This window comes from Fringilla coelebs, assembly GCF_963513975.1.
Source record: "Fringilla coelebs genome assembly, chromosome: 34".
Lineage (NCBI taxonomy): Eukaryota > Metazoa > Chordata > Aves > Passeriformes > Fringillidae > Fringilla > Fringilla coelebs.
Genome location: NC_140060.1, coordinates 316,204 through 329,249, shown reverse-complemented (window position 1 = coordinate 329,249; position 13,046 = coordinate 316,204). Strand labels below are relative to the sequence as shown.

Genomic DNA, 13,046 nt, shown 5'->3' with positions numbered 1-13,046 from the left:
GCCGGCTAGAGCGGCCAACTTCCGGCGGCGCTCTACCCTCACTTCCTGTTTACTCACTATATTAAAATGGCCGCCCCCTCCTTTTCTAAAATGGCGGCGCCCGCATTGGAACGGATCCTGTCGGATCTCCTGGAACCGGACAGCGCCGGGATCCGCCAGGTGCCTGAAATTTCCACAAATTGGAGCAAATTTGGGTGAATTTCTGGAGTTTTGGCGTTTTTAGTGATTTTTGAGGGTTTTTTTCCAGGCCACGGAGCGGCTGCGGGAGGCGCTGGAGGAGCCGGGGGGGCCCGAAGGCCTCGTGGAGCTGCTGAGGGGGGCGGGGAGGCCGCAGGTCTGAGGGGGGAAAATGGCGGGAAAGTCTGAGGGGGGGAAAAGGGCGGGAAAGTCTGAGGGGGATTTGGGGAAAATTGGGGAAAATTTGGGGAAATTTGGGGGTTTTGAGGGGAAATTTGGGGAAAATTTGGAAAAAATTGGGGGTTTTGAGGGGAAATTGGGGGTTTTGGGTGGAAATTTGGGGGTTTTTGTGGGGAATTTGGGGTTTTGGGGGGAATTTGGGGGATTATTCTGGGGAAATTTGGGATTTTTGGGGAGATTTTTGGGATTTTGCGTGGAAATTTGGGGGTTTTGGAGGGAATTTGGGGGTTTTGGGGGGAATTTTGGGGATTTTTAAGGGGAATTTGGGGATTTTGGGGGGAAATTTGGGAGATTTTGGGGGGAATTTGGGGGTTTGGGGGAGAATTTGGGGGTGTTGGGTGGAAATTTGGGGGTTTTGGGTGGAAATTTGGGGGTTTTGGAGGGAATTTGGGGGTTTTGTGGGGAAATTTGGGGATTTTTAGGGGAAATTTGGGGATTTTGGGTGAAAATTTGGGGGTTTTGGGGGGAATTTTAGGATTTTTGGGGAATTTTGGAAATTTTTCTGGGGAATTTGGGGGTTTTGGGTGGAAATTTGGGGTTTTTGATGGGAAATTTGGGGAATTTTGGGGGAAATTTTGGGATTTTTGGGGAGAGTTTGGGGGTTTGGGGTGGAAATTTGGGAATTATGGGTGGAAATTTGGGGATTTTTGTGGATAATTTGAGGATTTGGGAGGAAATTTGGGGATTTTTGGGGGGAAATTTGGGGGTTTTGGGGGAGAATTTGGGGATTTGGGGGGAAATTTGGGTTTTTTGGGGGGGAATTTGGGTATTTTTGGGGAAATTTGGGGATTTTGGGGGGAAATTTGGGGATTTTTGGGAGAATTTGGGGATTTTGGGTGGAAATTGGGGGTTTAGGGTGGAAATTTGGGGATTTTGGGTGAAAATTTGGGGGTTTTGGGGGAAATTTTGGGAATTTTTGTGGAGATTTTGGGGGTTTTGGGTGGAAATTTGGGGTTTTGGGGGGGAATTTGGGAAATTTGGGGAAAATTTGGGGATTTTGGTGGAGAATTCGGGGATTTTGGGGGGAAATTTGGGGGATTTTGGGGGGAATTTGGGGGTTTGGGGTGGAAATTTGGGGATTTTGGGTGGAAATTTGGGGATTTTGGGTGGAAATTTGGGGATTTTGAGGGGAAATTTTGGGGGATTTTGGGGGGAATTTGGGGTTTGGGGTGGAAATTTGGGGATTTTGGGGAAATTTGAGGATTTGGGGTGGAAATTTGGGGATTTTAAGAGGAAATTTGGGGATTTGGAGTGGAAATTTGGAGATTTTGTGGAGAATTAGGGGATTTTGGGGGAAAATTTGGGGGATTTTGGGGGGAATTTGGGGGTTTGGGGGGAAATTTGGGGATTTTGGGTGGAAATTTAGGGATTTTTGTGGAGAATTTGAGAACTTGGGTGGAAATTTGGGGATTTTAGGGGGAAATTTGGGGATTTTTAGGGGGAATTTGGGGGATTATTCTGGGGAAATTTGGGATTTTTGGGGAGAATTTGGGGGTTTTGGGGAGAATATGGGGATTTTGGGGGAAAATTTGGGGATTTTGGGGAGAATTTTGGGGATTTTTAGGGGAAATTTGGGGGATTTGGGGGGAAATTTGGGTTTTTTGGGGGGGAATTTGGGTATTTTTGGGGAAATTTGGGTTTTTGGGGGGAAATTTGGGGGTTTTGGGTGGAAATTTGGGGATTTTGGGGGAGATTTTGGGGGGTTTGGGTGGAAATTTGGGGATTTTTGTGGAGAATTTGGGGTTTTTGGGGGGGAATTTGGGGATTTTGGGGATTTTTGGGAGGAATTTGAGAATTTTGGGTGGAATTTTTGGGGAGAATTTTGGGATTTTGGGGGGAATTTGGGGCATTTTGGGGTTTCAGGTCGATTTTGGGGTTCCCAGGTGGATTTTGGGGTGAATTTGGGACATTTTGGGGTGAATTTGGGGCATTTTGGGGTTCCCAGGTAAATTTTGGAGTGAATTTGGGGCATTTTGGGGTTCCCAGATGGATTTTAGGGTGAATTTGGGACATTTTGCGTTCCCAGGTGGATTTTGGGGTGAATTTCTGAAATTTTGGGGTGAATTTTGTGGATTTTGGGGTTCCCAGGTGGATTTTGGATTGAATTTGGGACATTTTGGGGTGAATTTGGGACATTTGGGGGCTCCCAGGTGGATTTTGGGGTGAATTTTGAGCTGATTTTGGGGCAGATTTGGGGTGAATTTTGTTCATTTTTGGGCAAAATTTGGGGTTCCCAGGCGTATTTTGGGGTGAATTTGTCAGATTTGGGGTGAATTTGTCCGATTTGGGGATCCTGGGGTGAATTTTGGGGTGAATTTGGGCCGTTTTGGGTTCCCAGATCCGACACTTGGCCGCCGTTCTGCTCCGGAGGCGCCTCAGGAAACTCCCCCAGGATTTGATTGACAGGTGGGCGGGGCTTGGCAACCCATTGGGATCAATGGGAGGGGCGTGGTTTGGGGAAAATGGGGCGGGGCTTCTGCTCTATTAAATTTAATGGGCTGGGCGTGGCTTAGCTACAATTAAAAGCAAAGGGAGGGGCGTGGCTTGGAAAAATGGGTGGAGCTTAAGCCCTATTAGGATCAGTAGGAGGGGCGTGGCTTGGGGGAAACTGGGGCGGAGCTTCAGCTCTATTAAACTGAATGGGAGTGGGCGTGGCTTAGTTACAATTAAAAGCAAAGGGAGGGGCGTGGCTTGGGGAAAATGGGTGGAGCTTCAGCCCTATTAGGATCAACAAGATGGGCGTGGCTTTAAGAAAATGGGGCGGAGCTTAAGCCACTATTAAATCAATATAAGGGGGTGTGGCTTAGTAGCCATTGGAGTCAATAGGAGGGGCGTGGCTTTGCAAAAATGGGCGGAGCTTCACTCCCATTGCAGTCTATGAGTGTGGGTGTGGCTTCATGGCCATTGGAGTCAGTGGGATGGGCGTGGCTTAGGGAAAGGGGCGGAGCCCAAGTACAATTAAAGTCAATGGATAGGGAGTGGCTTGAGGAAAGGGGGCGGAGCTTCAGCCCTATTATAATAAGCAGAAAGGGCGTGGCCTATGGTGAAGGAGGCGGAGCTTCACCTCCATTGCAAACAATAGGAGGGGGTGTGGCTTTGTGGCCATTGGAGGCAATGGGAGGGGCGTGGCTTAGGGGCAAAGGGGCGGAGCTCTAAACCATTTATGGTAGGGGAAGGGGTGTGGCTTGTAAAAGGGGGTGGAGCTTGGTCCCTATTAAACACAGTGGGAGTGGGCGTGGCTTAAATGCTATTGAAAACAATGGGAGGGGCGTGGCTATTTGGAAAGGGGTGTGGCTTAGAGGACTGATTTCACAGAGTGGGTGTGGCTTCAAATGGGCGTGGCTTGCCTAACTAACATGTGGGAGGAGCTTAATGATAAAGGGGAGGGGCTTAAAGTGAGCAAAGCTTGTGCAGGGGGCGTGGCCTGCCCATATATGGTGTGAAATGGGTTGGGTGTAAGTATGGTAATGAGGGGGCGTGGCTAATTGTGACCACGCCCCTTTTCAGGCTCCCCCACGTCTTGGTCGAGGCCTTGGAGCGAGAGACGGAGTGAGTGGAAAATTCTGGAAAATTCCAAAAAAATTGGGGAAATTTTGGGGGATTCGGGGGAAAAATGGGGAGGGGGGAGGGGCAGGGGGGGAAAATGGAAAATTTGGGGAAAAATTTGGGGATTTTGGGGAAAAATTGGGAATTTTGACCAAAAATTGGAATTTTTTGGGGGAAAAAATGAAAATTTTGGGATAAAATTGGGAGATTTGGGGCAAAAATTTGAATTTTTAGGGAAAAAAAGTGAATTTTTTGGGGGGAATTGGGAATTTTAATGGAAAAATGGGAATTTTTGGGAAAAAAATGCAAAATTTGGGGATTTTGGGAAAAAAATTGGAATTTTGGGATTAAAAAAGTAGATTTTGGCTAAAAAAGGGAATTTTTGGGGATAAATTTGGAGGTTTTGCACAAAAATTGGGAATTTTGGGGTTAAAAATTGGAATTTTGGGTTAAAAAGGAGAATTTGGGGAAGAATTTTGAATTTAGTGGGGGAAAATTGGGATTTTTTTTGGGGGAAAATTGGAATTTTTGGGGAAAAAATGGGAAATTTTTAAGAAAAATGGGAAAATTTTAAGAAAAATGGAAATTTTTGGAAGTAAAAATGAGAAATTTTGGGAAAAATGGAAAAAATTGGGGAAAATTTTAATTAAAAATCAGAATTTTTCCCTAAAAAAAGTCAATTTTGGAGGAAAAATTTGGATTTTTTTTGCTAAAAATTGGAATTTTTTTCCTGAAAATTTGGAATTTAATCAGAAACTTTGTGGAATTTTTGGAATTTTTGGAAATTTGGGGAAATAAAATTGGGAATTTTGGTTCAAAAATGGGAATTTGAAGGGAAAAAATTGGAATTATTGGTAAAAAATTAAATTTTTTCCTGAAAATTGGGAATTTCATCCCAAAATTGGGGAATTTTTGGAATTTTTGGGAATTTTGGGAAATAAAATTGGGAATTTTTAGTGTAAAATGGGAATTTTGGGGAAAATTTTGAAATTTTTGTGTGAAAATTGGGAATTTTTGAGGGAAAATGGGAATTTTTTGTGGAAAAATGGGAATTTGGGAGGGAAAATTGGGATTTTTTGGGGGTAAAAATTAAAAATTTGGGAAAAACCCCAAAAATTTGATAAAAAATTCAATTTTAGGGCTGAAAATGAATTTTTTTAATGGAAAAAAATCAGATTTTATCACTAAAAATGTCAATTTTGATGGGGAAAAAGGGATTTTTGTGCTAAAAATGGGATTTTTTCAATCCTAAATTTTTGGGAATTTGGGAAAATTTGGGAATTTTGGGGTTTTTTGGGTTTTTTTTTGTCCAGTTCTTGCAGCTGGGGGGCCCTGGGGCAGCTGGGGGCGAAGCTGCTGCTCCTGGGAGGCTCCAAATTCTGGGAACCGGTGGAGAAATGGATCCAGGAGGCGGCAAAGGAGCCCCAAAAAATGGAGGTGAGGAGGAAAAAAATTGAATTATTTGAAGGAAATGTTAAAGAATAAAATTAAAAATAAATCTGGAAAAAAATCCAAAAAAAATTAAAAAAAAAAAGGGAAAAAATGGCAAAAAATCGGGGAAAAAAGGGCAAAAAAATCTCCTTAAAATTGATTTAAAAATGATTAAAAATTGAATTTATTTCCTAAAAAAATCCACCCAAAAATGGCCCAAAAATTAAAAATAAATGGCAAAAAAATAGAAAAAAAATTACCAAAAATTTGGGGGAAAAGAGCCCAAAAATCACTTTGAAATTGATTTAAAAATGATTAAAAATCCCAAAAAAGCCCCCAAAAATTCCAAAAAAATTCCAAAAAAATCCTCAAAAAATTCCAAAAAAAATCAAAAAAATTTCCAAAAAAATCGGCCAAAAATTCCAAAAAAATTCCAAAAAATTTCCAAAAAGTCTCAAAAAAAATCCCCAAAAAATCCCCCCAAAATTCCAAAAAAATCCCAAAAAAATTCCAGAAAAATTCGAATAAAATCCCCCCAAAATCCCCCAAAAATTCAAAAAAAATCTAAAAAAAATTCCAAAAAATTTCAAAAAATTTCGAAAAAATTCCAAAAAATTTCAAAAAAATTCCTGAAAAATTCCTGAAAAATTCCAAAAAAATCCCCCAAAATCAAAAAAAAAATCCAGAAAAATCCTAAAAAAATCCCCAAAAATTCAAAAAAATTCTCAAATAGTCCCCAAATAATCCCCCAAAAATCCCATAAAAATTCCCCCAAAATCCCCAAAAAATTTAAAAAAAATTTAAAAAAATTCCAAAAAATTCCAAAAAAATTCCAGAAAAATTCCAATGAAATCCCAAAAAAATCTCCCCCAAAATCCCCAAAAATTCCAAAAAAATTCCAAAAAAAAATCCCAAAAAGTTCGAAAAAATTCCAAAAAATTCCAAAAAAATCCCAAAAAAATTCCAAAAAAATTCTAGAAAAATTTTAATAAAATCGCCAAAAAATCAAAAAAACCCTAAAAAAATTCAAAAAAATTCCCAATAAAATCCCTAAAAAAATCCCCCAAAAATTCGGAAAAATTCCCAAATAATCACCAAATAATCCCTAAAAAATCCCATTAAAATCCTCAAAAAATTGCAAAAAAATCCCCCAAAATTTCCAAAAAATTCCAAAAAAGTTTCTTAAAATATCTTTGAAAAGTCACCAAAAAAATTCAAATAAAAATCGTAAAAATTGCAAAAAATTTCCGAAAAAAATCCAAAAAATTTTTCCAAAAAAATCCAAAAAAATTCCAAAAAAATCCTATAAAAATCCCCCAAAAATCCCGAAAAAAATCCCCAAAAATTAAAAAAAATTTCCAAAATAATCCCTAAAAAATTTCAAAAAAATCCAGAAAAATCCAGAAAATTTCACAAAAAAATTCCAAAAAAATCCCCAAAATTCCCTGAAAAATTCCCAAAAAATTCCAAAAAAAATCCAAAAAAAGGAAAAAAAGTTTCAAAATAATCCCTAAAAAATTCCAAAAAAATTCCAAAAAAATTCCAAAAAAATCCCCCAAAAATTCAAAAAAAAAAAAAATCCCCCCAAAATTAAAAAAAATCCAAAAAAAATCCAAAAAAATTTCGAAAAAATTTCAAAAAATTTCCAAAAAAATCCCCCAAAAAATTCAAAAAAAATTCCAGAAAAATTCCAATAAAATCGCCAAAAAATCCCCAAAAATCCTAAAAAATTTCAAAAAAATTCCCAAATAAATCCCAAAAAAATTCAGAAAAAATTCCCAAAATAATCCCCAAAAATTCCAAAAAAATTCCAAAAAAATCCCCCCAAAAATCCTTCAAAAATTAAAAAAAAATCTAAAAAAATTCCAAAAATTTCCAAAAAAAATCCAAAAAAAAAATCCAAATGAATCCTTTAAAAATTATCCACAAAAACCTTTTAAAAAACAGCAAAAAAACCCCCAAATATTCAATTAAAAAATGTAAAAATTCTGAATTTTTTCTGCAATTTTTTCTTTGTCCTGCAGGGGGCGCTGCGCGTGGTGGGCGTGGCCGTGGGCGTGGCCGGCCCCGCCCTCTCGGCTCGAGGCCCCGCCCTCCTGGGGCTGTGCCGGGGGGTGCTCCGGGCCCGGGGGCGGCCGGGGGCGCTCGGAGCCGCCCTGGGAGCGACGGCGGCGCTGGTGGGACAGCTGGGGGGGAGGAGAGAGGTGAGAGAGGGGAAATTTGGGGGAATTTGGGGGAATTTGGGGAAATTTGGGGAGTTTGGGGGAAAATTTGGGGATTTTTGGCAAAAAATTGGGATTTTTGGGCAAAAATTTGGGGGGTTTTGGGGGAAAATTTGGGGAGTTTGGGGGAAAATTTGGGGATTTTGGGGGAAAATTTGGCATTTTTGGGATCAAATTTGGAGGTTTTAGGGCAAAATTTGGGGATTTTGGGGATTTTGGGGAAAATTTGGGGAGTTTGAGTAAAAAATTGGGGATTTTTATCAAAAATTCGGCATTTTTTGGGTCAATTTTGGAGGTTTTAGGGCAAAATTTGGGGATTTGGGGGAAAATTTGGGGAGTTTGGGAATTTTGGGGGAAAATTTGGGGATTTTGGGGAAAATTTGGGGATTTTTAGCAAAAATTTGGGGATTTTCAGCAAAAATTTGGCATTTTTGGGATCGATTTTGGAGGTTTTATGGCAAAATTTGGGGATTTTGGGGAGAAATTTGGGGATTTTGGAGGGAAATTTGGGGATGTTGGGGGAAAATTTGGGGATTTTAGGTAAAAATTTGGCATTTTTGGGATGGATTTTGGAGCTTTTAGGAGAATATTTGGGGATTTTGGGAGGAAATTGGGGATTTTAGGGGAAAATTTGGGGGTTTTGGGGGAAAATTTGGCATTTTTGGGGTCGATTTTGGAGGTTTTAGGGCAAAATTTGAGGAGTTTGGGGAAAAATTTGGGGAATTTGGGTAAAAAATTGGGGATTTTTAGCAAAAATTTGGGGATTTTCAGCAAAAATTTGGCATTTTTGGGATCCATTTTGGAGGTTTGAGGGGAAAATTTGGGGAATTTGGGGGAATTTGGGAGAAATTTGGGGGTTTGTGGGAAAAATTGGGGAAAAAATTGGGGATTTTTAGCAAAAATTTGGCATTTTTGAGGTCGATTTTGGAGGTTTTAGGGCAAAATTTGAGGATTTTGGGGGAAATTTTTGGATTTTGAGGGAAATTTGGGGTTTTGGGGGGAAATTTAGCATTTTTGGGATCGATTTTGGAAGTTTTAGGGCAAAATTTGGGGATTCTGGGGAAAAATTTGGCATTTTTGGGATGAATTTTGGAGATTTTAGGGCAAAATTTGGGGATTTTGGGGAAAGTTTGGGCAGAAATTTGGGGATTCTGGGCAAAAATTTGGCATTTTTGGGGTCGATTTTGGAGATTTTAGGGCAAAATTTGGGGATTCTGGGGAAAAGTTTGGGGATTTTAGAGAAAAATTTGGGGATTTTTAGCGAAAATTTGGGGATTTCGAAGGAAATTTGGGGGGTTTGGGGAGAAGTTTGGGGATTTTGGGGAAAAAATTTGGGGATTTTTGGCAAAAATTTGGCATTTTTGGGATCGATTTTGGAGGTTTTAGGGGAAAATTTGGGGATTTTGAGGGAAAATTTGGGATTTTGGTAAAAAATTTGGGGAGTTTGGGTAAAAAATTGGGGATTTTTATCAAAAATTTGGCATTTTTGGGGTCGATTTTGGAGGTTTTAGGGGAAAATTTGGGGATTTTGGGGGAAAATTTGGGGATTTAGGGAAAAGTTGGGGGTTTTGGGGGGAAAGTTTGGGGGTTTGGGGAAAATGTGGGGAGTTTGGGGAAAAATTTGGCATTTTTGGGGTCGATTTTGGAGGATTTAGGGGAAAATTTGGGGATTTTGGGGAAAAATTTGGGGATTTTGGGGGAAAATTTGGGGATTTTGGTGGAAATTTGGGGAGTTTGGGGGAAAATTTGGGGGTTTTGGGGAAAAATTTGGCATTTTTGGGGTCGATTTTGGAGGTTTTAGGGCAAAATTTGGGGATTTTCAGGAAAAATTTGGCTTTTTTGGGATCGATTTTGGAGCTTTTAGGGGAAAATTTTGGGAAAATTTGGCGAGTTTGGGGGAAATTTGGGGATTCTGGGCAAAAATTTGGGGATTTTAGAAAAAATTGGAGGGTTTTGGACAAAAATATGGGGGTTTGGGGGAAAATTTAGGGATTTTGGGAGAAAATTTGGCATTATTGGGGTCGATTTTGGAGGTTTTGAGGGAAAATTTGGGGATTTTTGGGAAAATTTGGGGATTTGGGGCAAAAATTGGGGGATTTTGGGGATTCTTGGTAAAAAATTGGGGATTTTGGGGAAAAAATTGGGGATCTTGGGGAAAAATTTGGGGATTTTTAGCAAAAATTTGGCATTTTTGGGTCACTTTTGGAGCTTTTAGGGCAAAAATTGGGGATTTAGGGGAAAAATTTGGGGATTTGGGGGGAAAAATTTGAGGATTTGGGGGAAAAGTTTGGGGATTTGGGGCAAAAATTTGGGGATTTGGGGCAAAAATTTGGGGGATTTTGGAAGAATTTGGGGGATTTGGGGCAGAAATTTGGGGATTTCAGGCAAGAATTTTGCATTTTTGGGATCGATTTTAGAGCTTTTAGGGCAAAATTTGGGGATTTTGAGCAAAAATTTGGAGATTTTGGGGAAAATTTGGGGATTTAAAAAAAATTTGGGGATTTTGAAGAAAAATTTGGGGATTTGGGGAAAAATTTGGGGATTTGGGGAAAAATTTGGGGATTTGGGGCAAAAATTTGGGGATTTGGGGCAAAAATTTGGGGATTTTGGGGAAAAAATTGGAGGTTTTAGGGCCAAATTTGGGAATTCAGGGGTTTGGGGGCAAAATTGAGGATTTGAACCGAAATTTTGGGATTTTTACCCAAATTTTGGGGGGTTTTGTGTCAAAATTTGGGATTTTTGACCCAAAATTTGGATTTTTCCCCCCAGAATTTGCTTCGTTCTCTGGTCCCTGAGGTCCTGGGGGCGCTGGAGGAGCTGCTGAGCCTGGATGAGGTAAAAATGGGGAATTTTGGGAAAATTTGGGCTGAAATGGGGAGAATTTAGGGAATATTGGGGAAATTTGAGCTGAAATTGGGAATTTTGGGGCAAATTGGGGCAAATCAGAAATTGAAATTTTGGAGGAATTTGGGGAAAACTTTAAAGGGGAAATCTGAGGGAAATTGGGAGAAATTCTGGAGAAATTTGGGGCTGAAATTGTTGAAATTCAGGGGGAATTTGGGGCTAAATTGAGGAAATTGGGGAAATTTTTGGGCTGAATTTTGGGAATTTCCTGCCAGGACCGCGGCGCCGACGCTCTGGAGGTCCTGGATGAATTCCTGGAAGCCAACCCTGAAGCCCTGATCCACACCTGAGGCCCATGCTGGAGCTCTGCCTCCAGGTAAGCTCAAAAATTTCCCTTTTTCAGCTCAAAAATTGGAAGTTCTGAGCCAAAAATTGGAATTTTTAACCCCAATAAATTTTGGGACACCAGGTCTACCCCATTAAAGTCAATGGAGAGTCAGGGACACCAGGTCTACCCCATTCAAGTCAATGGAGAGTCAGGGACACCAGGTCTACCCCATTCAAGTCAATGGGGATTTGTGGACACCAGGTCTACCCCCATTAAAGTCAGTGGAGAGTCAGGGACAACAGGTCTACCCCATTAAAGTCAATGGGGATTTATGGATACCAGGTCTACCCATTAAAGTTAATGGGGAAATTTGGACAACAGGTCTACCCCTATTAAAGTCAATGGGGATTTGTGGACACCAGGTCTACCCTCATTTAAAGTCAATAGGAATTTGTGGACACCAGGTCTACCCCATTAAAGTCAATGGGGAGTTAGGGACAACAGGTCTACCCCTATTAAAGTCAATAGGGATTTATGGACACCAGGTCTACCCCATAAAAGTCAATGGGGATTTATGGACACCAGGTCTACCCCTATTAAAGTCAATGGGGATTTGTGGACACCAGGTCTACCCCATTTAAAGTCAATGGAGATTTAGGGACACCAGGTCTACCCCCATTAAAGTCAATGGGACTTTACAGACACCAGGTTTACCCTCATTGAAACCAATGGGAAATTCCAGACACCAGGTTTACCCCATTAAAAATCCATGGGGAATTTTGGACCCCAAGCCTACCCCATTAAAGTCAATGGGGAGTTTCAGACACCAGGTCTACCCCATTAAACCCAATGGGTATTTATGGACACCAGGTCTACCTCATTAAATAAAATGGGATCGATGGACACCAGGTCTACCCCCGTTGAAACCAATAGGAATTTTCAGACACCAGATCTACCCCATTGAAGTCAATGGGGATTTAGGGACACCAGGTCTACCCCATTAAACCCAATGAGGATTTTTGGGGAAATTCCCAACATTTTTTGGGAAATTCCCGACATTTTTGGGAATTCCTGGTTTTTGGGTGGAATTCTCAGGATTTTGGGGTTCCTGACCCTCCCCTGGAGGATTTTTGGGAATGTTCAGCTGGGATTTGACCCCTCAGGTGGCTGGGGACGAGTGCAGGGGCGACACCGTGAGGGTTCGGGCTCTGGCCACGCTGACGTTCCTGGCCCAGAAGAGACCCAGGGTGAGACTGGTTTGTACTGGTTTGTACTGGGAGGGGACTGGGAGGGACTGGGAGGGAACTGGGAGGGACTGGGAGGGGATTGGAGGGGATTTTGGGGCACGAAAAGGGTCCAAAATGGTCAAAAATATGGAAAATCGGGATTAAAAGGGGGTTTTTATACTGGTTTGTGACTGGTTTATACTGGGAGGGATCTGGGAGGGGACTGGGACAAACTGGGAGAGAACTGGGACAAACTGGGATGGGAACTGGGACAAACTGGGAGGGACTGGGACGGGATTTGAGGGGATTTTGGGGCCCTAAAAGGGTCCAAAATGGGGGGAAATGGAGAAAAATTGGTGATTTTATTCCTGGTTTCTACTGGTTTGTACTGGTTTATACTGGGAGGGGACTGGGACAAACTGGGATGGGACTGGGACAAACTGGGAGGGACTGGGAGGGGATGTAAGGGGATGTTGGGGCACTAAGAGGGTCAAAAATGGGGGGAAATGTGATTTTTTTACTGGTTTATACTGGTCCATACTGGTTTATACTGGTTTGGGCTGGGATGGGGTGCTGGGGGTGCTGGGATAGGGCTGGGGTCATTGGGTTATACTGGTTTATACTGGTTTATACTGGTTTGTACTGGGAGAGGGAATGGGGGCTGTGTGTGAGCGCCCCCTGCTGGCCGGGAGGACCTGGTAGCCCACTGTGAGTTATACTGGTTTGTACTGGTTTAAACTGGGATAGGGTGCTGGGGGTCACTGGTTTGTACTGGGATAAACTGGGATGGGGTGCTGGCAGTGCTGGGGGTCACTGGTTTATACTGGGATGAACTGGGAGAGGGAATGGAGGCTGTGTGTGAGCGCCCCCTGCTGGCCGGGAGGACCTGGTGGCGCACTGTGAGTTATACTGGTTTGTACTGGTTTGTACTGGTTTGTACTGGGATGGGGTGCTGGGGGTCACTGGGTTATACTGGTTTACACTGGTTTATACTGGGATGGGGGTGCTGGCAGTGCTGGGGGTCACTGGTTT

At 41.7% G+C, this 13,046-nt stretch overlaps 2 protein-coding genes across 2 annotated transcripts in view; both read left to right on the top strand.

Annotated features, from left to right (window-relative positions):
- Positions 1–82: 82 nt before the first annotated feature.
- Positions 83–12,199, top strand: LOC311164637 (importin-4-like). The gene is made up of 9 exons (XM_084224165.1): positions 83–159; positions 248–334; positions 2,756–2,823; positions 3,925–3,966; positions 5,277–5,400; positions 7,419–7,598; positions 10,386–10,451; positions 10,736–10,836; positions 11,952–12,199. Exons 1-8 carry the CDS (start codon positions 91–93, stop codon positions 10,808–10,810), a joined length of 711 nt encoding a protein of 236 aa, XP_084080291.1. The 5' UTR covers positions 83–90; the 3' UTR covers positions 10,811–10,836; positions 11,952–12,199.
- LOC311164657 (importin-4-like) overlaps positions 10,816–13,046 on the top strand; it is a gene marked incomplete at both ends in the record, with an annotated part of 17,661 nt that continues 15,430 nt past the window's right edge. Inside the window, 2 exons of the mRNA XM_084224187.1 lie at positions 10,816–10,836; positions 11,952–12,035. Coding sequence (XP_084080313.1) covers positions 10,816–10,836; positions 11,952–12,035 — 105 coding nt within the window. The remainder of the gene's footprint in view (positions 10,837–11,951; positions 12,036–13,046) is intronic.

Excerpts from the sequence above, each read along its gene's own strand:
- LOC311164637 (XM_084224165.1), top strand. The coding sequence starts at position 91 with ATGGCGGCGCCCGCATTGGAACGGATCCTGTCGGATCTCCTGGAACCG. Across the intron at positions 3,967-5,276 it reads GCCTTGGAGCGAGAGACGGA|TTCTTGCAGCTGGGGGGCCC; the intron begins GTGAGTGGAAAA and ends TTTTTTGTCCAG. Across the intron at positions 10,452-10,735 it reads AGCTGCTGAGCCTGGATGAG|GACCGCGGCGCCGACGCTCT; the intron begins GTAAAAATGGGG and ends ATTTCCTGCCAG.